This window comes from Bombus vancouverensis, unplaced genomic scaffold (genome assembly GCF_051014615.1).
Source record: "Bombus vancouverensis nearcticus unplaced genomic scaffold, iyBomVanc1_principal scaffold0029, whole genome shotgun sequence".
In the NCBI taxonomy this organism is placed as follows: domain Eukaryota; kingdom Metazoa; phylum Arthropoda; class Insecta; order Hymenoptera; family Apidae; genus Bombus; species Bombus vancouverensis.
In genome coordinates this window covers 947,057-971,177 of record NW_027468920.1, presented here as the reverse complement: position 1 = coordinate 971,177, position 24,121 = coordinate 947,057, and the positions used below count along the sequence as shown (strand labels likewise).

At 32.9% G+C, this 24,121-nt stretch overlaps 2 protein-coding genes and 1 long non-coding RNA gene across 8 annotated transcripts; 1 reads left to right on the top strand and 2 right to left on the bottom strand.

The window, feature by feature from the left end:
- Positions 1-9,463: 9,463 nt before the first annotated feature.
- On the bottom strand, positions 9,464-12,784 carry LOC143304278 (uncharacterized). Its single transcript, XR_013061012.1, has 6 exons — positions 12,650-12,784; positions 12,342-12,437; positions 11,987-12,265; positions 11,643-11,911; positions 11,486-11,582; positions 9,464-11,323 (listed from the first exon to the last, which is right to left on the bottom strand). It is a non-coding gene; the product is annotated as an uncharacterized LOC143304278 (long non-coding RNA).
- A 516-nt stretch (positions 12,785-13,300) lies between these two features.
- LOC117162080 (omega-amidase NIT2-A-like) lies at positions 13,301-23,904 on the top strand. 6 transcript variants are annotated; one of them, XM_076626703.1, is made up of 7 exons: positions 13,301-13,396; positions 17,803-17,987; positions 18,389-18,557; positions 18,832-19,065; positions 21,091-21,317; positions 21,472-21,600; positions 21,850-23,904. In XM_076626703.1, the coding sequence occupies exons 2-4, from the start codon at positions 17,904-17,906 to the stop codon at positions 18,963-18,965; spliced, it is 387 nt and encodes a 128-aa protein (XP_076482818.1). In that variant the 5' UTR covers positions 13,301-13,396; positions 17,803-17,903; the 3' UTR covers positions 18,966-19,065; positions 21,091-21,317; positions 21,472-21,600; positions 21,850-23,904. The 6 variants fall into 6 exon arrangements, 5 of the variants coding, with proteins under 5 accessions (XP_076482818.1, XP_076482819.1, XP_076482822.1 ...); XM_076626704.1 differs by having other exon boundaries at positions 19,217-21,317; XM_076626707.1 differs by lacking the exon at positions 18,832-19,065 and having other exon boundaries at positions 18,389-18,497.
- On the bottom strand, positions 13,372-17,169 carry LOC143304277 (venom serine protease Bi-VSP-like). The gene is made up of 4 exons (XM_076626709.1): positions 16,329-17,169; positions 15,243-15,294; positions 14,475-15,171; positions 13,372-14,146 (listed from the first exon to the last, which is right to left on the bottom strand). Exons 3-4 carry the CDS (start codon positions 14,604-14,606, stop codon positions 13,991-13,993), a joined length of 288 nt encoding a protein of 95 aa, XP_076482824.1. The 5' UTR covers positions 14,607-15,171; positions 15,243-15,294; positions 16,329-17,169; the 3' UTR covers positions 13,372-13,990.
- Positions 23,905-24,121: the final 217 nt, after the last annotated feature.

Below are 24,121 nucleotides of genomic sequence, written 5' to 3'. Positions count from 1 at the left end.
CTAAAGTTTCATATCACGAAAAGAGTTTATGCAAAAGACGAGTAAGAGTTAAGTTTGACATCGAGTAAAGAAAACCCAATTTGAAATTGATCTAACAGTGTTTTTCTAAATTATTTCTAGGTATTGTTCAATTTGTTCTTTTCTCAATATTGTTGGATTTAATTAACGCAGCGTCATATTTACGCTAATATCTGCTTGTTAAGCATAATTTTAATATATAATAACATGATCTATAACTCTTTACAATTTATATTTTATCATGGCATATGTTTTAGAATATTCTCCGGCTTCTTGTAATTTTTATTCATACCTATTCCACGTGTATCATGTTCTCTTTATTAACTTGAAACGTTTTACACGCACAGGTGTACGCGAGTACTATCAATTACACGTACATACAGAACTTCCTCAAGCTAATATTATCAACTCTAGAGCTATTAATAAATGTTCATAAAGGGGATACTTCTTCACGACATGTAGTTTAATAGTTTATTAACACATTGACTGCCACGCGTGTTTTCAAAAAAATCTGCGTCAGGCCACGCGTACAGCAGTACCAAGCGTTCTCTGCTAGGTGCTCCTATCGATATTTTAGTAATGCGAATCGCTCAAGTGGTGGTCTCAAGAATGATCTTTCGTTTCGCTTGTTCGCTACATTAAAACCGCTAGCTGTTGTCGAATATAACGAAGGAAAGTGTGGTATAGATTATTCCGATCAAATGGTTTCTTATGCCACCACAATTAGAAAAGGAATCAAATGGTACAGAAAACGTGGCATTCAATTCCTTCTGGGAATTTCTGTTGTAAACGCTTTGACGGTTCACAAAATTGCAACAAGGAAAAATATAAATATTGGAATATTTAGACAATTACTAGTTGCAAAATTATTAGGGTTGTCTAAAAATACGAGGAATCCTTGTCTTCGACAGAGTCAGCACAATATCGCCGTTCGGAAAAATGATTCCGGAAGAAGCATTAGACGCGCGTGCAAACTATGTTATGCAAGTAAAAGACGTCGAATGGACCGAACAAAGGCACAAAAGAATTTGAAGAAAACAACAACTTCTTGTCCAAATTGTCCCGACCAACCTCAGCTATGTATAGAATGTTTTTCTTTATTTTATTTTTATTTTATATTTTTTATTTTATAACAATTTTTATTTACAACGTATTACAACGTATTTTTATTTTATAACAATTCAATAGTTTTATTATTATGAAATATCTTTTCAAATACCTACGACGATCCTTAGCAAGTAGTCAAATAAGCGACACCCGAATATGGGTTACGCGGCCTGACCAGAAACTTTGCTGACACCCGAATGCGGGTGTCGTGGTAGTCAACGTGTTAATAAATGTTCTTCAGTAAATTATTAATTTGAATTAAAATACTGGTGGAACTAATATACCTAATTTTGTTTTTATCATGTATTGTTTATGTAGATAGCTTGCTGAAAAAATTGTGCAGGAACGAATCGCGTAACAAAGTACAGTGCATTCGAGATGTAACATTTCAGTGCAAATAATAAATTATTTTCAAACAAATAATCAAAATTTTTATTTAAATCTTCTCGAGATTTTTACGTATTACAAGACAATTGTTATTTTATAAATTCAGAAACATAGTTATATCCACTGTATATACTACGTACATATATGTATAAAATATATGATTTTTTAGGAATATCTCTCTACTTTAAACTGTTACTAGCAAAAATACTTTGCAAGTAGCATTCTTATATGTTGGATTACAAGCTATTTCAATTAGCCTTGTAGTGAATATACTGTACAATATTTGTAATTTTAGCGAATGTCGTGATATTGTTCTGTAGGAGTACCAAAACATAGTTATCTTCTATTAGCAAATAAAATTCTATTTTTGATGAAATTTAGTAAAAAATATTAAAGTATCCGAGGAACAATTTCTTTTGCCTGCAAAAGTCACTTTGAGCAGGTGAAATCGAATCCTCAAGATTTTGATTAACTTGTGATGATCCGAGATACAGTAAAACTTTGCATCGCTCTATTGAAAAATATTCGTGCGCTAGGAATAAATCTCGAGTAAATAATGAGTTTGCTATTTTAAAGATAACACTTCTGTTAATTTCTAAATACATAGGATTTTTCACCAGATATTAGCGCTTTTATTGGAACAAACAAATGAAAATGAACAATTCCGTGTAACATATTTCGGAGCCATATTGATCTGATATGTCAAACATATACATTGATATTTCGAAAATTAAAAATTATTTTCTAGAGTTGACATGTTGTTTTTCAGGTAAGTAAAATGTTTCTTAATGTATACTATATCTAATTTATTAAGTGTAATTACTAGTTATTTGCCCCACTTTTATAATTTCCTTTGTATATTATATACATTATAATCTAAAACGTATTTGTTCAACGTATTTGTCGTCCAATACCGATGATTTAGTCATAGACCGAATTTCTTTTACCTGTAAGTTCAATATTTTGGCAACTGAGACTAAATTAGAAGGTGTCCGTTTAATTTTTCTTCTACCTTTTCCCATAGAAAAATGTTTGAAAGTCCAAAACAGAAAAGAGAGAAATGGTCAGAGGAGAACATGAATGGGGCTTCGAAGCTACTCTTCAAAAATAAAATGGCCCAAAGACAGGTCACTGAAGCTTTCAATGTTTCAAAAACGACGAATGTGAAGTCTGGGCACACGTCGAATGCGCAGATCAAGAAAATATTAAGTATTTTCCATACGATATACATAATAATCAAATTTGAATAAGAATATGTATACTGACATCTAGAGGACTTTTTAAAACATTATTAACCATTTAGAGCAAAAGATCAAATAATTAAATAATTGATCGGTACTGGACGACAATTTTTCGTTTCCTACAAATTCCGACATTACTATTCTTGCACATTGTTAATTCGTCAATTCGTATCATTGAATTTCATAAAATTAATTTTCCTACTTTTATCAAGTTCCATTTGTGCTATAAAGTCACTTTGTAAATTTTCACTTTTATCAACTCTAGCACAAGGTACCGTGCGACTCTCCCCTGCATCTTAATTTGTATGTGATTCGAAATCCAAATTATTCGATATTTTTCATACCAAACTACGATAAAGATTCTTAACAACTTCTGCAAGATTACCTATACTAGCATTTATGACGTTCCTGTCTCACAAGATCAATAACCAAGCCTTTTCCTCGATTCTTTTTCTCTGATGAAACGTTAAATAGTTTTCTTCCTTCTTTCTGTCCGGATGAATTTTATCTTTTTCGTAGGTCATTGATATCTGGTCGCTTTTTTAAATTACTTTTTCCGTAGTTTTCATGTCACAATAAAGAGATTAAAAAATGCTGGATCAAAATTCTTAATGCTTTTCTCACCCACTCCGTACTCTTATCTTTCTGTTCATGTTCAAAATAGCGAATAGAGGTACATATAGAGGCGAATACTTCTGTGTTTAGTCTATTGACACCCCCTCCCTCTCGCCCCTTGATGAGGTTGACTCGTGTTAGATTACAATATCAGTTTGCCTAACAATCAGAACTACATGGAATTTTGGGGATATACAGGCTGAGTCTTCAACAGCAAATCACCTGAATAATTCTTTCAATTTTTTGAGACGCAGGGAAATGTTTGAAACAAAAGTTGTTTGGTTTCGAGGAGGCTATTACGCGATGGAAAAAGTTTTTCTCAGATGGACGCGTTTACGAGTTTTAAAGAACACTTTAATAGGCTTCGTTTTTTTTTAAGTGTAGCCGTGTAGTTTTGAATACCTATTTGTCCCATTGTTGCTCTTTTGAAGACGGATTTAAATATCGCGGTCATTTAAGGTCACTCAAGGTCATAAAACGTAGTAAAATAGTCCAATCGAACGTAATGTTTCAATATTCCGAAACAAAGGAAAATGGATTTACCATTTTCAAGATAAGCGGCCCGTTTATAAAACACCATTAAACTAGGAGACGCAATCAATTGGAGAAAAGATAAATTTTCTGTGACTACTTATCGTACTCGAATTCGACTCTACATCTTCGTTACTTTGTCGAAATTGCTATGTATAATAATTATTAATTATGAATAACGAAAGAAATCCTTAACCGAAAAATACTTCGTTATTCAGTATTCGTTGTTTAATATAATTATAAAACACCAATCAATAATAACACAGGTACTTCACAGCGAGATATTTGAATTATTCATCTAATATAAAGAATAAGAATTTTGGAACAAAAAATTAAACGGTTAGTACAAACATTCGATAATTGCACGAAAAAGTCCTCTACGTAGTTACACAGCCGTCGTGTCCACTTTGAGAAGGACAGATTTCCCTGAGGTATCGCGGAAATTTGGCGGTCCATTGCGATCGAGCAGTGTAACATGATCCAATATTATCAGTTATCGTTGAGACAATGTATCCGAGTAATCATTCAAAACTGAAAATTGCCTTATTTTAGGCTTTTTAAAATTAAATTTCCACTAACGCATTTGTAGGATTTCCCCGACTAAAATAAGATCAAACATGATATAATATGAATAATATTTAATTATCAATTATTAAGTAAGCAAATATGTTCCAAATTTTATCGTGTTTGGTGTCATTTTAACCAGTAAAACGCGAGAAACATATTAGCAAAAATTTCATTGATCAAAAATCGCAAATAAGAATCTTTCAACTTATCGCCAGTCTTTAACGAGGCTCTCTTTCTCTTTCATTCGCGTTGTCAATTTTGAGGAATAGAGTCGTTCCTACGTCTCCATAATTGTAACGTTTCAGTCCCGATTTTTGTGCAATTATCGAATGTAATTATTAAAATTGTATACACGACATATTACAAACATTGAATCGAATCTTCTTCTGCAAAACGTTATCGAACACGAAAAAACGAACACGAATAATCGAATCGAAAATTACTAAACGATCGGCTGTTGGATAAGTGTTTACTAAGAATCTGACTAAGTACACTCTCTTAAATGCAAATGACTCATTGAACTTTTTTGATATTAACTTTTTAATGAACGGCAATCCTCGAATAAAATCTTACTCAAACTGATAACATTAACAAAATATTTAAAAAATGTCAAAATCGGCGGTATCTCCTTTTTTTGTAAATATTTACCGGCTATTGAATCCATTGATTCTCGATTGCCTTATCTGTTTGCTTGTGTATATCTTTTATATATACATAGATGGATACACAAATAAGTTTCGTCTATGGCGAGATCAATTTAGCCACCTGAGTAACCAGCTATCTTACGAATCAACAGATACAATACCGATACAATGATACGACATGCGATGTACATACTCGAAACGTTACAGATTGAATCAATGAATTAATGAATTAATGAAGAGTAACTGCTAATCATTGGTAGGATACACGCTTGTTAAAGATCGAAGATGTCCGTGAATTAATTAGCTTTGAAATTAAAAGGTTAGGTACGTGGGAGATTTTGCGTTTGAGGAAAATTATTCGAAGATAGCAATATGGTTGATGATACGGAAGTGTAGGGGTAATAGGGTGAATGCAACGAGCAATGTATAATAAACAATTGATAATTGGTAATAATGTATAAATAATTCGTAACGATTAAGAATAGAAGCAGATAGTAATATTTAATTAGAACCCATGTTTCTTGTTTCAACTTCCAATTTATGTTCCTTTGATAGCAAAAACTAAAATAGAATTGATTATAATAAATTTTGAATATAGGAGATTGAAAATTGAAATGGTTTATCAATTGGGCTGGTTTCAAACTAATCTCGTAAAAAAGTTGTAAAGAGGAGAAATATAGCTTTAAGAAATACGCAATTAGTCGAGTGTTTACGGTACGTGCCAATAACAAGACAAGCTTTTGACTTTTGGAGAAGTCGACTGTAACAAAAATATATCATATTATATTATATATTATATTATATATTATAGCTATAATTTTAGCAGATACTGTTTATCTATTTCGTTTTGCGTGTATTAACGTTCTCATGGTGTATCGTATAGTAATTAATGCATCAGATTATATACATATCGGTGTTTGTAGGTAACACGTTATACAGAGTGGAGAAGCAGCATCAAATTGTCACGATTGCGAAATAAAATGAGTGAACGGCTGGTGAACGAGCAAAATACTCGTACAATAACAAGTGAATGTAAAGGGAGCTCTAAATTCCAAGAAATTCCATTTTATCAGCCGAACAAAATGTATAATCTGATAACGTTTTGAGGATAGTAAATTAGGCAGGCGAAAAAAATAGGTGTTAACGATCAAGTATAACAGATACAGTAGTAAATATTCAACAATTTTTCAACCGTAATGTATTTATACACAAATCTGCGTACTTTGTATCAAAGTTTCTGTTGAAAATGACAACGTGAGTTCGTGCTCGCCATCCATATGCAGATGCGTTAGTGATAAGAAATAGTAACTAGAGGATGATGCTAGTTACAATCGATAGATTTAATCGATAGGCTTAAGATGCTCTTTTGTTTTTATCCCTAGTTTTTGTAAGCGTGTGCAATAAAGGCTCTTTTTGGCTCAGAACGGTGTAATAGATTTATCCATTCAATAAAATAATAACTACTCTGATCTTACCTCTGAGTATAGAAATAACAACAGTTTTGATACATATATTTTTATGTACAGCATGTATAAAAAGTGTCAGGGCGTATAAGTGTCCACTAGCGTGATTTCGGAGGATCGGAGCCTCTGGATCGATTGATTCATGCAAAATTTTGTAAAAATTGACGTTTGCTGGCACCGTATGCTACTTAGCACGAGGATCAAATGGAACTTTACTGGGAAAGTATATTTGGATACCATGATGTGCAAGATATTATTCTTGTATATGTAGGATTTGTATACATTTTAATCAATTTACTTTTTTTAATCAATTTAATCCTCATTTTATCAATAAATCCAATTATTTTGCCATCTATCTCTATTACCGACTATCGAATTGTTCGTTGTTCCAAAAATGTGTTGCGCGCAATACTGGGCACTATTAAATAAATTTTCATTTAAGTAATTGTTTAAATGTTAAAAGACAGAAATAAATTATTTGCAATTTCAACAAGTTTAAATATATTATTTAAAATAATGAGATTAATTGTTATTTACAAATTTTATTTTCTATTTATTCTAAAAGAAAGCTAATAAAATCAGAATCTTTGTTTGAAAGTCTTTTTTCACACAGTAGATAATTCTGTAATAATGTGAAATCACGCTGATTGCTCCATTCTGTTTATCACGGGCTATCCCACCTGCTAACGAAAACTTGTTGTTTTCTCGTTGATGTCACATTGCTTACTTTCTACCTGACTGCGAAATATAAACTTGTTGCGAATAATCTCGATGTAAGACCCAATGGAATTTCAACGTCATTTCTCCAGAAAACGGTTCAATTGCGACTCATAGCTTATTTTGAAAAGTTGGCAAGTTGGTCCTCGCGATGAGTAGACGTTTGTAAAACTGTATCATCCAGAGTTGTAGAATTAGGGTGGTCCGGTCAAATAAGTGTATTTTTTATATACTCTGTACATATACAGGCTTTTCCAGAATAATTCCATACCGCCAGACAGGATAAGACGTCAAACAAGAAAAAAAACATTTTTCTTTTCTTCAGCTTATTTTTGCGCGTAAACTTTTTGTATTTAAAGCTAAAGTTTGAAATAGTTGTCGATACTCTGTCACACTGAACGTATTTGATTGTAAGCTAGCTCAAGCAGAAACAAAGCCTTATACAAGAAAACTTCATCCTCTTCCTTTGACTTACTTTTGCATACAGAAAAATCTGCAGTCTAAGTGTGCTATCCTGAGATTCCTTGATTATACATATCTTTTCTAAATTTTTCGTTTCTGTTAACAAAACTTCCATAAATGATAAAGTGCAGGTATTCCTAAAGGAAGAAAATGTAAAGAAACTAAAATTAACGCCCAAACACCCAAAATTTCAACATTAACCCGCCATATATATATTGTTAAATATGTAAATTCGCACGTTCGTGGGGAGACGCGATCTCGAGGAAGTGCGCCAACGGGAGTCGTAAATTCCCGTTACGATTGACTAATCGACGCCACGAATCGTTCAATCCCTTATTTCTTTTGGGATAATAAGGGTAGTTAACTTGAAGAGAACGCTGCTATTAACAGGTTATTATATATGTCGGAGATGAAAGGAAAACCGGAGCCTTCCCTTTGCAATTTTGAGGAAGCCTTCTAATGCTTTAGCCTAGATTTTATCATAACTGTAATTAAGCAATTGTCATTTGTAATTGTTTGACATTTGTGAAAGCGAAACTGGGTTCGAGGTGACAACTGGTCGCCGAACGTAGCCACGGTCACGGGATAAACGTTTTACCTGACGAAGGTGTGGATCGATTGTGTTGTTCTCCCTAGAAATCACATAGAATTGTATTTTAGAGATGCTGATATAATGGGACACACGTTGTATTAGGAATCAATCTCCAGACAGAAACAGGTCGTCCCATATAACGTAATACGTTATACCGTCATACCATATAACGTATTACGTTATAACGTTATAACGTTATACCATATAACGTAATACGTTATAACGTCATCCCATAAAACGTAATACGTTATAACGTCATACCATTTAACCTAATACGTTATAACGGCATACCATATGATGTATTACGATATAACGTCATCCCATATAACGTAATACTTTATAACGTCATACCATATAACGTATTACGTTATAACGTTATAACATATAACGTAATGCGTTATAACGTTATAACATATAACGTAATACGTTATAACGTCATCCCATATAACGTAATACGTAATAACGTCATACCATATAACGTATTACGTTATAAAGTTATAGCATATAACGTTATACGTTATAACGTCATAGCACACAACGTATTACGTTATAACGTTATAAAATATAACGTAATACGTTATAACGTCATACCATATAACGTAATACGTTATAAAGTTATATCATGTAAAGTAATACGTTATAACGTTATACCATATATCGTTACATATGTCACGACCGGCATACATCAAATCCGACGGACTGACGATAGAGATGAAGCACTCGGCGACAATGTATATCGCTGAAGTGCCTAATGAACCATCAACATCCCAACGGTCCTTCCACCGAAGGTTCTAGAAGAAAGAGCACGTGGCAACGATCGCGGACGCCTAGCAAATGCATGGACGGTGGGGATGTTGAGGGATGACAAAAGAAAGTAATCGGATCCGATCGAAAGTAAAATCATAAGAGTCAGTCTTAGAAAGTCACGCCTAGAGTTCGGAAGTAGATTGTAAAGTGTATTGATGTTAGAAAAAAAATAAAGTTTTCTTTTTTTATTTTTTACCTCAAATTCCTTTTTTATTTTGTTATTTTACGTGACACATACATCGACACTCTGTGTTACCACAGATTTTATACGAAATAGTGAAATTGGAAATTGAATACTGTATTCAGAGTTAAAATATAATGCTATATGGAAATGAAATAGCACTTCAAAGACTTGATAGATTTCGTTAATAAAATAAAGCAAAATAAATCTTTAACTCACTCACTACAAATTTATGGTATTGATTAAAATCAATGAATGTAGAGTTACTTCCGATTAAGGGTACAACTGTTATAAATTAGGAGCATAATTACATTGAATTAATGGGAAAATGTTGTTATAAATTATTGATATAACTGTTAAGAATTAATGATGTAATTGTTTTAGATTAATGGCTTAAATGTTATTAATTAATCTTCATTAGCTACTACACTTCATAGAATAACAAGAGATAATTTTTCTTATATAACGTTTCATTCATAAAATCTATCATTAAAGTATATCTTCATAAAAATATCATTCCATACTAACGGTATATTTGGTGTCATACGAGATAACAGTTACTAGTGATGACATATGTAACTTTATAAAGATATCTCGTTTTATTATATATTAAAAGAATGTACTCATTGCTGCTATATTTCAGATGAAAAAAAGGAGGCAATGATTTTACAGTAAAATCGTTCGTTTACAACTGATTCATTTACATTTCATGATAATACTGTGCATTCTGAATATGCTATGATTTGGTTTAAAATAATAAATAGTCCATTCTTGCATACTATTGCTCCAGCTTTACTTGTATTTTCGATATTGGTATAAATAGAAAGACAATTAATGTCGTTCGAGTCTATTTTCGGATCATTTATATTACGTTTAATCCATATAGTTATTATATGAGACATAGTATCGTAAAATTTGAAAGAATAAAACGTTCGTACAGGAAGTACATTTTATAAGAACTCCAACAAATCTGCGTGTGCACCTAAAATACAAACTGATAGTGATTGTTCATAAGTTTATATAGATTATCTAATGTCAATCGAAGGTATCAATTCTTTTTCTCCATAAGAGTACTTTTTCATTTATATGTGTTCAAAAATACATGTGTTCAACCGTGAAGCATATGTCACCTACAACGAAAAAGAGTTTTCCTATACTTAATATTTCCTTTATATACCTATGAAAGTCTATTCTTCGCGTAGTATGAAATTATGAATAAATCTGGAATATTGTTCAATCTGAAAAGAAAAATAACTTATTGACATCATTCATTGATACGAGATTCAGAATGTTTGTTTTGTCTTGCAGAAAAAGAAGGCAGCCCTTTCTTTTAATGTGAAATAGAAAGCGAAAATTTGAAAACAGATTTTTTGGAAATTTACTTGCAAATATCGTTTTCAATATCGTGATTTTCTTCCCAGTGGTACTGTACTTTCAAATTTTCCAGTATCCCTCTAAAAACAAAAAGTCGAACCTCGTTATCATTAACATAGGCATTACAAGGAAGAGAAGTATTAGAAAGCAGCTCCTTCTTATTATGGATTTCTTTATAATCGTGTAAATAAGAAATTCCGGAAATTTTTTCCTCAAGAATTTAATTCTTGTGTTTTGATTGATAATTATTACACTGCATACTAACTTTTCGCATACTGTTCGCGTCTAACAATTTCCTAATAATAACTACTTCAAAATTACATATGTTCTTGCACGAATTCAAAAGTACGTATGATACAATTACAATTGATTCTAAAATAATAATTATTTAAAGATATTAAGATACTAATTAAACGTTTCACTATATTTCAAAATCTGGAACAACAAATTTTTATTTATAAAAAATGAAACTGTCTTTATATATTCTTTGTCATGATGCTATTTCTTATTACCATGTCGACATTTTTTAAAATTCATTTTGTTATCTCTACGCAATATGAAAATTCATATACTGCTTAATATTTTTTACATATTATCCATCCACCGCATGATATCTCCTGAAAAATCAAAATATTAATGTTATATTATTACAATGCCTCTTAAATTTCAATTTTTGACAAATTTGAAATCCAATATATTTTGCACAATTATTATTTATCAAAAAATTCTAAGTTAGTAACTTTCTTTTCAAATGGCAAATAACATGTACATTGACTTACCTGTAAGTTTTTGTTCCTAATCATAATTTCCTCTTATAGAACATCGTTATTGTTCTCATAATTACTACCAGTGCCATAGATATTGTAGTGGCTACAACTGAATTAATAGAAAATGATAAATAACTGTGTATAACAATGACACATAACTTTTACTTACATATCAGTCGATAAGGGATTACTGTGATATCCTGTTGATGTTTCTTAAGGCACTTGATTAGGTGCGATACGGTATCATTCCTTATGGTATACTGTAGATAAGTATTTTAGAAAATAACAAGAATAAATGTAAATTATTCAGAGGTTCCAGTTTCGGCTTAGACATAAATACAGGACCATTTGCAAAGAAGAAAGGGTGCGTTTCTACAGCCTCGTTATAGTAACCATGAATACCAATCTCTGAATTACTGGTTACTAAACATAAATATCCTATAAAATTTAATATATTTCTTTAATTTGTAATACATACATGAGATAGTAGTTCTAAATTATGAATCATCCTACCTGTGATATTACACTTTTCCTTATAATATCATCACTCAAGTGAACAACATTAAGATCATGTAAACCATGTCATCCTATCTTACTGTGAAGATACTTAGTTATGTTATCTAACGTTACAAAAATATCATCAAATTCAAGTCCTTTTATTCACATCACATGGCCACGGCGATCTGGTTCTTCGTTATATAATGTTCTAAAATTTGTCGTATATATAGGATGTACAAACCGTGATATCAAGGTATCAGTTCTTCCTTCCCAAGGGACAGTTTCATTAAAATTCTGATAGAAATAAAGATTAATTATTAATATTCTAACAATCATATATGTTAAATACATTATAGTCAACGATATATACCTGAGCGAATGTAGGGGTGATTCCTTGATAATTATAAATGTCATCAGCCCACATCATTGTGCCACTTCTTTGTACTCCAGCCTCTAGATTAACAGCCTAAACAAACATACAAAATTTTATAGAAGCTGTACAAAATATAGTATATATGCGCAATATTGAAGCGTTCAAGGGGATATAAAGGTAATGTACATCACATACACGTGTACTCTCATGCAACAAAATACAATTAGATTTAATAGTATAAGCTCTTTTGTTCATCATAATAGATTGGAAATTTAAGTGTCTTACGAGGGTGAGTAAAAAGTTACCCGCTCTGTCGGTGTAGAATTTATTTTAAGCAATTGTCAAAAAAGACATACATCATTTTTTGACATAATCACTCAATTTCTGTATACACTTTGTCCATTTGCTGAAGGACCTTCGTATTTTCTCGTTAAAAAATGTTTTGGGCTGAGCTGCGAACCACGAATGCATCGTCGTCTTCACCTTTTCATCAGCTTTCTCGGCATCCATCTCGCACAAACTTTTTAAAACCCAAATCTGTCGTGCATTATTGCATAAGCAGAGCCGTGGCTGATTTGCAAATGATTTGCCACATTATCCAGTGTCACTCGTCTATTCCATAGAGCATAAGTTCATGAGCACGTTCAATGTTGTCGTCGTGGATGTGGACGGGCGTCCAGCTGTTTTTTCATAACACTTGTGCGATCTTCTTTGAACTTTTGTGCCCATTCAAACACACTTCGTGACAAAACACTTTCTCCATAATGTGCATTAAATCTTTGATAAATATAGGCATCAAACATAACTTCCGACCACAAGAAACGAATCACAGCATCCTGCACTGTTTTCCTGCAAATCGCCATTGCAAAGCGCCATTACTCGCGCAACGGTCACAAACGAATAGACGTAACACAATGAAACCTGCGCAGCAGCACTGAACAGATATTGACGTCATACGAAGAGTGCAGATGGATCAATACGGTCGACAGAAGTTTTAACTATCTGGAGTGCGGATAAATTTTTACCGAGAGTCGTATAGGAATCTATAATCTGTAAGTACACCTTTGGCTAAATGGAAATTTCTCTTACATATAGTCAAAAATGCAGAAACAGTGTATTGAATTGGAAAGTGATAAAAAATAAGTGAAGTTTCGAGGTTGCATGTGATTGCATGAGTACACAGGACGTTTTTAGCGAATAAAAAATAATTTTGAAAGACACGAGACTTATCTTGTATTTTATGCACTCTCTGTGTCCGAATTTCCAGAAGCTCTCTATCTTATGAAGTGTTTTAGATTAGCCGGAAAATTTTGTATGTACATACAAGAAGTATACGATCTAAGTGGAATATTCCATTATTCTCTTGATACAACAGAAACGAAATTTACAGAACTTCTCAGAAAGTTGGTTTATTATTACCAAATTAATAGAATTAATATACGTTTATCATCTTTACATACCTAAGTCGTGGAGGTTTATCGTGCGTAAAAAATTAGTGTCGTTTCAAAGTTACATTTCGTACATTTTAAGCCTATAATTTGTAACGTACAAAACAATGTAAATTTGAGCTGTTTCTTATCTCCACAATAAGAAAATCCAACTTTACGTTTTTTACACAATGATATTTATGGAACAGTAATATCATATTATTGCATCGCTTGGAGAATGAAGTCAAGGTACGATGTGACCCTAGTGTGAACGCTGAGATACCCAGCTGTGCCGCACTTATAAGCATAAGACACAATACCTATTAAATACGAGGTTAATTCATGTTGTATCAGCAGTGGTCCGCCGCGGTCAGCCTGAAAGGATCGTTAAATTTTTAATCAAAGATACTGAAATATATCGATCGAATTGTATTGAAATTATACTTATATACAGTAATAATCTTCTATTGATTTGTGTATTGAAATACTCCAATTTATAATGTACATGTTATATGTATTTTGAGCAAAACTAAGATTAGAAGGAAATTAGATTAAATACCATAATGAGGTGTGAGAAGTGGGCAAAACTATTAAATTGTGTTTATCTATTATTTTTAATGTTTAAGATGTCGATTTGATGTTAATTCGAATTGACGTGTCTTCAGATACCGTATAGTTTGTAGTAACTCTGTAACTTAATTACCGTACAAGAATCCTCTCCACCCTGAGCATGTTCGGCGCATATTATACCATCAGTGATATCAGGTGCATTAGGAAATTTGGAATAAGCTACTTTGCATTCGGCGTTCTTAATCACTGGCATTTGTACTTCCATTAATGCATTACGTCGTGGTCGTCCTACGAAGAAAATAAGAAAGATATTTAAGACTGAAACTGTTTAATTTTATTATAAAATTGATATCACTTAATAAATCTTAATGCTCCCTATCCAGCAAGAAGGGGGTTATAGCCGACGAAGTTGCTCTTTCGTAGGGGCTCTTTCGTACAAATGGGATATACGTACCCTGAAAAATAAAAAAATAAATGAAAATGCAGGAAACGAATGACCAAAAGTATGAGAAAGAATTGTACACGCTTTATGACACAATATATGTGTACAGTAAGAAATTTCAGGATATGATACTTCAGTAATACTCAATAGCATATATATATATATATATATATGCTATTTGAGGACTTACTCGAAAATGGCACCTCCTCCACCAATCTAAGAATGGCAATATTATGATTGTGTATGTTTTCTATTCCATCCATATGTGCACAATGTGCTGTGGTCAAAACATGCCTAGCCGTTATCAGGGAACCTCCGCACTTCCATAGTGGTTTGTCTGGGTTTCGGGGATTACGAAAACCTAATGCAGGGATCCATGGCCAAGCGCCTAAAATGCAATAGTCATAGTTGTGAATATACATAATTTTTTCTCACATAATGAGTAACAACGATTATTACCTATTCGATATTCGATCATACAGCAGACGATAAGTACATATGTACAAATACTCTGAAATAGAGATTTGATAAAGACAGAAATTAAATTTTTATTCCAGTGGAATACAAATTATTAAATAATTCTATATAATTTCTATTTGAACTATACTGAACTATAAAGTTCAAACGTGTAATTTCTGCCCTAACAGTTTTTGATCTCTATCCATATTATTACTCCTATATCAATTTTTTATTTCAAGCAAAAAGATACTCTTCCTAACATGAAGTAAAAGAAAGAAATAATTCAAGTTAATAAGTAAAGTTACTACCGATAAAATCATAGCATTATTATTTAGTCTAATTGAAATGTACATTGATGTGCTGTTTAATGCCTTTAAAGTTCATTCTTTGCAGTAAATGGCTTATTATTAATCGGAAAGAAAGACATAAAACGTGCCTTCTTGATTGTCCGGTGTGGTACGTACATTCTGGATCAAACAATTTTAAAACATTTATACAGTTCAAAGATGCGTAAGAAAGCGACACCGATTACTCAACTTTCGAAGTAAAAAGCCGATCAAGTCCACCGGATTGCCCTACAGACACGTATTAATCCGTAAGAGTTAGTCAACATGTTGATAATAATTATCTAAAGAAACTTTTCACGTGAAAATATAAAATTTTAATTGATTAGATATTGTGTTAGCCATACTTAAGAAAGAAAATGAAAATGAATGAAATGAAAGAAAAGGACTACCTTCAACCTCATTTTTTAAATAAACACTTTGTCAGTTTTGCGGTAAATAAATTCTTAGGAATTCAGGACAGTTTTTAGTGAATCATTTTGTTTCGACCGTTCGCGGAGAGACGCGATCGCGGGATAGCACGTCAACGAGAGTTGTAAGTTCCCGTTACGATTAAATAATCGACGCCACGAACTGATCGATCCCCTTATTTCGATTATGATAATAAGGGTAGTTCAATGAAATTCCACAGAATTAACACAAATAAATTAATGTTTATTTCAACAACTTATTAACTAGAAAGATATAAATGGAACAAAAAAAATGTAACTGCGTTTTGGTTGATAAGTAATGCGCGACATACCACATGTGTTGACGGTTCGACTTCTCGAAAAGTTCTGAACGCCTTTCGATTTTTTTCGTTTTTTCTGGAAGGCGACCCTCACTACGTTCGGATCACGCCACATTCTTTTACGCGAGGTAAAATACGGGCCACGAGTCGACGTTTCTGGAAGTCGCCCTGCTTAATGAACCATGCGCTTGCCACTATAATGTTTGTTTGCCGGGCAGACGCGACGATCCGTCTGCGACATTATAGTGCCGCGATCGATAGTTAAGAATATGACCTATGGTAAGCCGCATGGCGTAACATTCTCCCCCCGTTGAGAGGGTACCGATCAAACTAGCGAGGTGTGGTTGAAGTTCCCATCTTATTTCGTCTCGGTGGCTAGTTGTTCGGGTTTCTCGAGATCGGGTTGAATTGGCAGTAGGACAAGCCTTTTGACGCCCCGATCCAAAATGCTCTTTGCCGTCTGAACTGTAGCTGTCCGGATGACACCATCGGCGCCTGGATGAACCTTGATAACTCGGCCCAGAGGCCAATGCATGGAGGGAACGTTGTCCTCTCTGAGGATGACGATTGTGCCCTTTTGGATGCTGTGTCCACCCTGGCTCCATTTATTGCGGTTGGTTAGCTCGTTCAAATACTCCTTATGCCAGCGGTTCCAAAAATGTTGTTTAAGCTGTTGGATATGCTGCCATTTGGAGAGTCGGTTCGATGGAATGTCCCTGAAATCTGGATCACGTAAGCACATTAATGAATCGCCAATGAGGAAATGTCCGGGAGTGAGGGCTAGGAGATCATTTGGATCGGTGGAGATAGGAGTTAGCGGGCGGGAATTGAGGACTGCTTCTATTTCTATGATAAGAGTATTACGGTGTTAAGCTCATATGTTTCTGTTTCTCCACTCGCGCTGCGCCATAATATCCTTTGATATTTCCGATCCTCTGGTCGTACGAGGAATTGCCGATACATTTTCTCGATGTCGCCAGTGAGTACGTACTGATGAGCGCGGAATCTAATTAATATACAAAATAAATTGTGAATTGATTCGAGAATATAGGATTTCCCCATTTTCATGATTATCGTGATTTTTGTATAAATATATTTTTTAAGATACTAATAATTAGGTACTTATAAATTAGTATTATCAATTATTTTGCATTTATAATTCCGCCTCTAGTATAAGTGTTAATTGAAAACTAACTTTATGTTTCAAAAAGTACTAGCAAAGTCGTTGAGTAACAAGCCACTGATGCTAACACAAATAGCATTGTCGTAATTAAATATTTCTAAATATTCATTTTTCATTTTGAACCTGTAGAAACAATTTATTATATATACTATTAGCTAAGTAATTGCATATTTAATTAAGTCGAAATATAAAACTTAGTTATTTTGATAATTTAGAAAATAAAAAACTGACAAACATTTCAATTTAATTTATGGTTGGAACAAAAGACAGTTATTTTTCATTAATTGAAATATTGCAATGCAGAGTACTTTCCAAAATACGCCGAGAGTATTCCTGATGGTGAAACGAGCGTTGCTTCATCGAACGCAGCTAAAGAAAACAACATCTATGTAGTTGGTGGTACGATGCCTGAAATAGAGGGCGATAAATTGTACAATACCTGTACTATTTGGGGTCCCGATGGAACTTTGATAGCAAAACACCGAAAGGTAAGTAATATATTCCTTTATGGCTTTGAATTTGAAAATATTTGGGTGAAGAAAGTGACTCTATCTAGGAATAATTTAGGAATATACATATGTACATACGTATACTATAACCAATTCTATAATTTACGGTTTATAAAATACGTTATGATACGGGAAACGCCCATTTTTGTTGTAATGTGTTTGTTGTTGTATAAATTTTTCACATACTTAAAATATTATTATACTTATTTTTTCTCCTTTTTAAACATTATTAAATGATAAGATTTTTTAATAAAAGAAAGTGATAAAAACGCTGTTAGTTATTAAATAAAAAATAATTAAAGTTTAGGAGTTGGTAATTTTGATATTGAATTACAAATGTTGCAGCAATAGAATTAGCGACCACATTTTTATGTTATTAGGTACATCTATTCGACATCGACATTCCTAATAAGATTACTTTTCGAGAGAGTGATTCACTCAGTCCTGGTAACTCCCTAACGACGTTCGATGTGAAGGGCTGCAAAATAGGTATTGGCATTTGCTATGATATTAGATTCGAGGAAATGGCACGCATTTATCGGAACAAAGGTACAGTGACTTAATCGATCAATACTTAACTAGCAAAAAATTAAATATCTTTCTTAAATATATTCTATATAAAATTAATATAATCTGTAACTCTGTATAAAAAGAAGCTTAATTTAAAAAACCAGTATATTTGCTGAAAATGAAACAAATAAAAGAATTAAAAGCACAATAAGAGGACTGTCCTCGCATATTCAGAAATGATGGAATGTGAACCGTGCAACTACGAAGTTAATTGGTATTCGGTGGCTTCATATTTCCTGCTTCTCTGGGTTAGGTTGCCAAATGCTGATATATCCAGCGGCATTCAAAATGACCACTGGACCATTGCACTGGTCATTACTTCAGCGTTCCAGAGCGAATGATAATCAATTATACGTTGCCTGCATATCACCGGCTCGTGTTCCTTAAGCAAGTTACGTCGCATGGGGACATACACAGTTGACCAATCCCTGGGGAAAGATTCTTTACGATTTGGAAACTCAAGAGAATATGGCAGTCACCAATATCGGTAATTTACAGCTTAAAATTAAAAGCGAGAGATCCATGATGTAATTAATTTTTAGTCTCGTTAATTTATCGATTTAGCCATCTTCCTCTGTATTTGTTGAATTTATTAGTAAGCATTACTTATTACTTCGTATGTTTCTTTTTTCTATCAGATCTAAAAGTTGTTGAGGAAGTAAGGGCTCAGATACCTACATTTTCTCAGAGACGTACAGATTTGTACGACACTGTCTGTAAGAAGGAGTAACTCTACACTAAAACAGAAAATGTTTTTTTATAATATTTCTACTACCATATCCTTTTTTTGTGAATTATTACTAATTTCTTATCATTTGTACTAAATGAATGACTCAATTAAGAAAACCAAAACGTTATAAATAATAATCTGTATATCTTGTGTATCAACATGTAATTGGATATTATAATAATATAGGAATGCTATAATAATATAGGATAATAATATAGGAGAATAATAATATAGAAAAAAATACATGCTTTTAAACACCTTTAATATCGATTACATAAATTGTTATAATTCACAATGATTACGCATACATAAAAGACCCCTTGATAGTAAAATTTACGATCAAAAGGCAATTACGTATCGTTTAACAACATTTAATTTATAACACCTTTTAAACATTTAGACAGATTAACACATAACACTTCTTATATATAAACATCAATTCGAAGTTATCAGCTTGGAGAAATTGGTCGATTAATACCTGTAGATTGTCTGTCTCGATGAAAGACTTAAAGAGAGCAAAAACATGATAATGCCGCTAATATAATATTCCTTCTTTCTTGTATCTGTCTGCCTCTCAGGTCGTTTTACTAATTACAATAAGTAATTTCGACTTCTTTGCGCTCTCTTTTAACGCATTCGAGACCGAAAGAAATTCATATCAGTCAGTAGGCAAGGGTATAATATACATATTTTATATATAACTTATGTAGTAATGTATATATCATGTTAATTTCATATTTTTTTCAATATAGAATTATTATATATATATATATATATATATATATATATATATATATGACTATACATAATACATTATAGAATAACATAGTATATAATTTTATATTTTAAAAATATGAGGCATACTATTTAAGATTGTCATCGATTTAAAATCAAAGTATGAAAAGGATACCCTGGAGAGAGTAAAACACAGAATCATTCTAACTAAACATTCAGATCGTACCGACACCTAGGTATCGTCTTACAATTAAATCTCGGTCTCGAATGGATTAAAATGAAATACATACTTGCAGCTTCAACATCTTCAATATCGAGGAGATTCAAACTTTACAAATAAAAGCGGCCTGTTCCCCTTTCCACGACAGACTCTCATACCATATCCGCTCTTATCCAGGCTTTTACTTGAAATCAGCAATGCGTTCATTTACAATTTAAATTTACCCGGACCATCCACTGAATCGTCAGCCCTTTACAAGAAATGAGAGGGAACGTTCGCCCTTGAACACATAAAATCAAAAAAAAAAAAAAAAAAAAAATAGAAAAGGAAAAAAGTCACAAATTTTAGTGAAGCTATTTTACTGAAACTTATTATATCATTTTAACAGCTATATATAAAACGTTGATTTATTTCCTTTCGCGCAGAGCAATTTTATTTCAAATTTCTAGCTTCAGAATGATAATTACGCATTTGTAATTATCAACAAGCTTTAAAAATATGGAATATTCAGCCAGATGAAATATAGGTAAAGTATTTAGAAGAAAAAAGATTGAAATGTTTTATGTAAAACGATTAAATTAAGTGGAGGACTGCGCTTCTTCCTGCTCCTCTACATGGCGCTACGCGGGACTCGCTTCTGAGCACGTCTTTCTCGTTGGAGGCTTCTTCTTTCTTTTCTTTCCCAGTAGAATTTTTACACAATTCTTTCTCCCTTTTATCATTAAATTACCTTTAATTCTTAACGATCTTTAATCTTTGTCTCTTCTTCCCTATATATATATTTTTGTTTACTTTTCTCCGCAGCGAATTTTGTCTTTCTGACGCAGGATTAGGTTCCTGGACTTAGGGAGTTGCTATACGCCAGCTCCACCATGGCGACGGCATTCACTAGGCAGCCTACATAGCCACCTTTCAGCTCACGCTTCGGGACACTTTTTTCGCTGAGATTCTCCGCGATGAGGCATGAAAGCAGAGACCACCGTCTGCGGAGGCATGATTATTCTATTGTTCCTTTTAACGAGTAATCGTTTTACTCAAGTCCTCTTACTAAACCGTAAGTACAAAAGACTATTATACTTAGATAGGTACTTGGTCTCAAGAACCAACTTATTTTGGTCTTTCGATTAAGTTCTTAATTAAATGCTCAATTAGATATTCATAAATATATCTTCATAATATTTCCCTCATCTATTTCTTTGACATTCTAGCAACCTCGTTAAGACGTCCGCCACTTCAACTTCTATCTACAAGTGGCAAAAACTGAAGCTGACCTTCTTCATGGAGAAACATGCCGGAAATGGCATCCGCACGTGTGAATAATTATACTCAGTGTCCAGGTAGTTCTTTCGATCATCCGATAGAAGTCGTTTCTGTTTTTCAGAGTTCGTTCACGCCTCCAGAATGTAAAAATATCCAAGGAAGTACCATTAGGAAGCAATGAAATTCAGAGCTTCTGTGGTTATTCCTTTTTCTGATTGTTTCTTTTCTTTGCCCAAAATGGATGATTTCTATATCAAATTGTTTATTCGTATTTTTTTTTTAATATTCCTTGAGATTTTCAATCAACTCGATTTCGAATTTTTTAGCACCCGATCTTCTGGTTGACGTCGTTAAGAAAGAGGAACGAGTGCACAGGAAGCATGGTCGGCGTGAGCATGATTAGATCCGGTCTGCCCGATGACCTTGCCAGTGATAATAGCGGTTCGTTAAGGTGGTTGCAGTCTTGGTTTGCTTCTGTTTCGATTTCCAGCGAACTCGTCAGCCGGCATGGCTTCCGAGATGCTCCCCCTGAAACAAGTCGAAGGGAAATAATTAATGGACTCTCTGTTCGATTGTACGTGGATGACAAGCTGACCGTAAAAAGAAATATACAAATACGATTAGAAAATATAATCCGAACCCCTTTCGGTTTGATCTGAAGGTTTCTTTTTCTAGACGGAACCAAAAATTCTTATCTGGTTTATGGTGAGCTAAGGAACTCTTTGAAAACAGCATTTATAACTTTCGAAAAAGAGACAGGTATTTCTTGCGCGAACAATTGAATAATTAATTCGTTCTCTAAATATCCTTATTTGTTGTTCCTAAAATACATAATGATTGGAAGCTTCTTACGGGAAGCGCAATCAGCCGCTGATATCATTGAAGTCAAAACGCCATTAAAACCATATTACGATTCGCATGCGACATGCTCCATTCATGAAAACACAAAAGCAATAAACAAGTACAAATCAACGAAATAAATCCTCCGAGAACGAGACGTTACAGGAATTATACCATTGCGAGGATACAAAAGACTTGCTCATGAGCTACTTCCTTCAAGTAGTCGAGCCGTGTATTTTCCGGTCGTTAACTTCCATATAATGGGATATTAAAGAGTACGGACACAACGCTGCTATTTTTCAACTGTGTTTGCGAAATGAAGTTCGTCGTTATCCGATTAACACGCTTGCAGATGCGTTCTTTTTGTTGCAAAGTAAATGAACAAATTGTACGAGACAACTGTCATTAGCGTAATTTTAACGTGTACATTTACAGTATGATATTAACCATTATTCAGGATTGTTAAAGTGAATTAATGCGTAACTGCGTCATCCACGATTGACCATGATTATGGTAGTGACTATTGCTATAAATGAAGCTTAATAGTTGTCGAAAAGAATCACTCGAAAATCGTGTTCATAAATCATTCTCTCGTCTCGTATCGTGTTCGTCGGGCGGAAAATAAGATTGTGTTTTAAAGAAATCGCGTGTTCCGATTACTATCAAACTTACTGTCACTCGCATAGCAGAAGAAAAAGATTAAGATAAGGTCACCAATGAGCAAAACGTTTAACGTATAAGTGTGGTACATTAAAATTGAGTCCACTGCAACCCTCATGACATTTAAAATCCTACGCGTATATTGAGTAAAGCTGTTATATTAAATATAATCATATTAAATACAAGCTCGTCCGCTGGATTCCCAAATTATTTGGTTAAATACTTTGAATACGAGAATACCGAGTGTTAACAGTAGTAAATCCTCTATATGGTATGTTTACTTTGCTATCTTGAATAGGTAAATAACATTTCACTTTAACGCATTTAACCAATATTATACGCATATGCACATAATGTTACTGTTACATATAATGATATATACGTAGATATACACGTTAATTAAATCCTCTATATGGTATTTTTATATCAGTATCGTAAACATTGTAAACCGGAAATCTTTTATTACACACGTACATATACAGTCAATATTATTGTTACATATAGTGATACATACGTTGATCCACACATTAATTAAATCCTCTATATGCTATTTCTACTTTGCTATCTTGAATAGATAAATAACATGTCGCTTCCAGATGTCAAATAATATTTGCCAAATGCACATATAATGATATAATTACATATAATGATAATAACAATATAATAATTATATATAATATTGATAATAATGATATAATTACATATAATGATATATACGTTGATCCACACATTAATTAAATCCTCCATATGGTACTTTTGTATCGGTGTCATGAACATTTTTCCCCAAACGACCTTCTATGACGCATGTACGTATATCGAGAATATTATTGTATTATATATAGTGATACATACGTTGATATACATATTAATTAAATCCTCTATATAGTATTTTTACTTTGCTATCTTGAATAGATAAATAACCTCGAATATAGACATACAGGTACACTTACGTTGATATACACCTTTGTACAAGGTGTCAAAAAATTTTTTATCACGGCGTTTTTTTAAGACGATTTTATAGCTTCGAAATTGATCTTGACACGATTTTCAATGTCAAATTATTTTCCTATTGCATCATGTGATACTCATTAGGAGGAA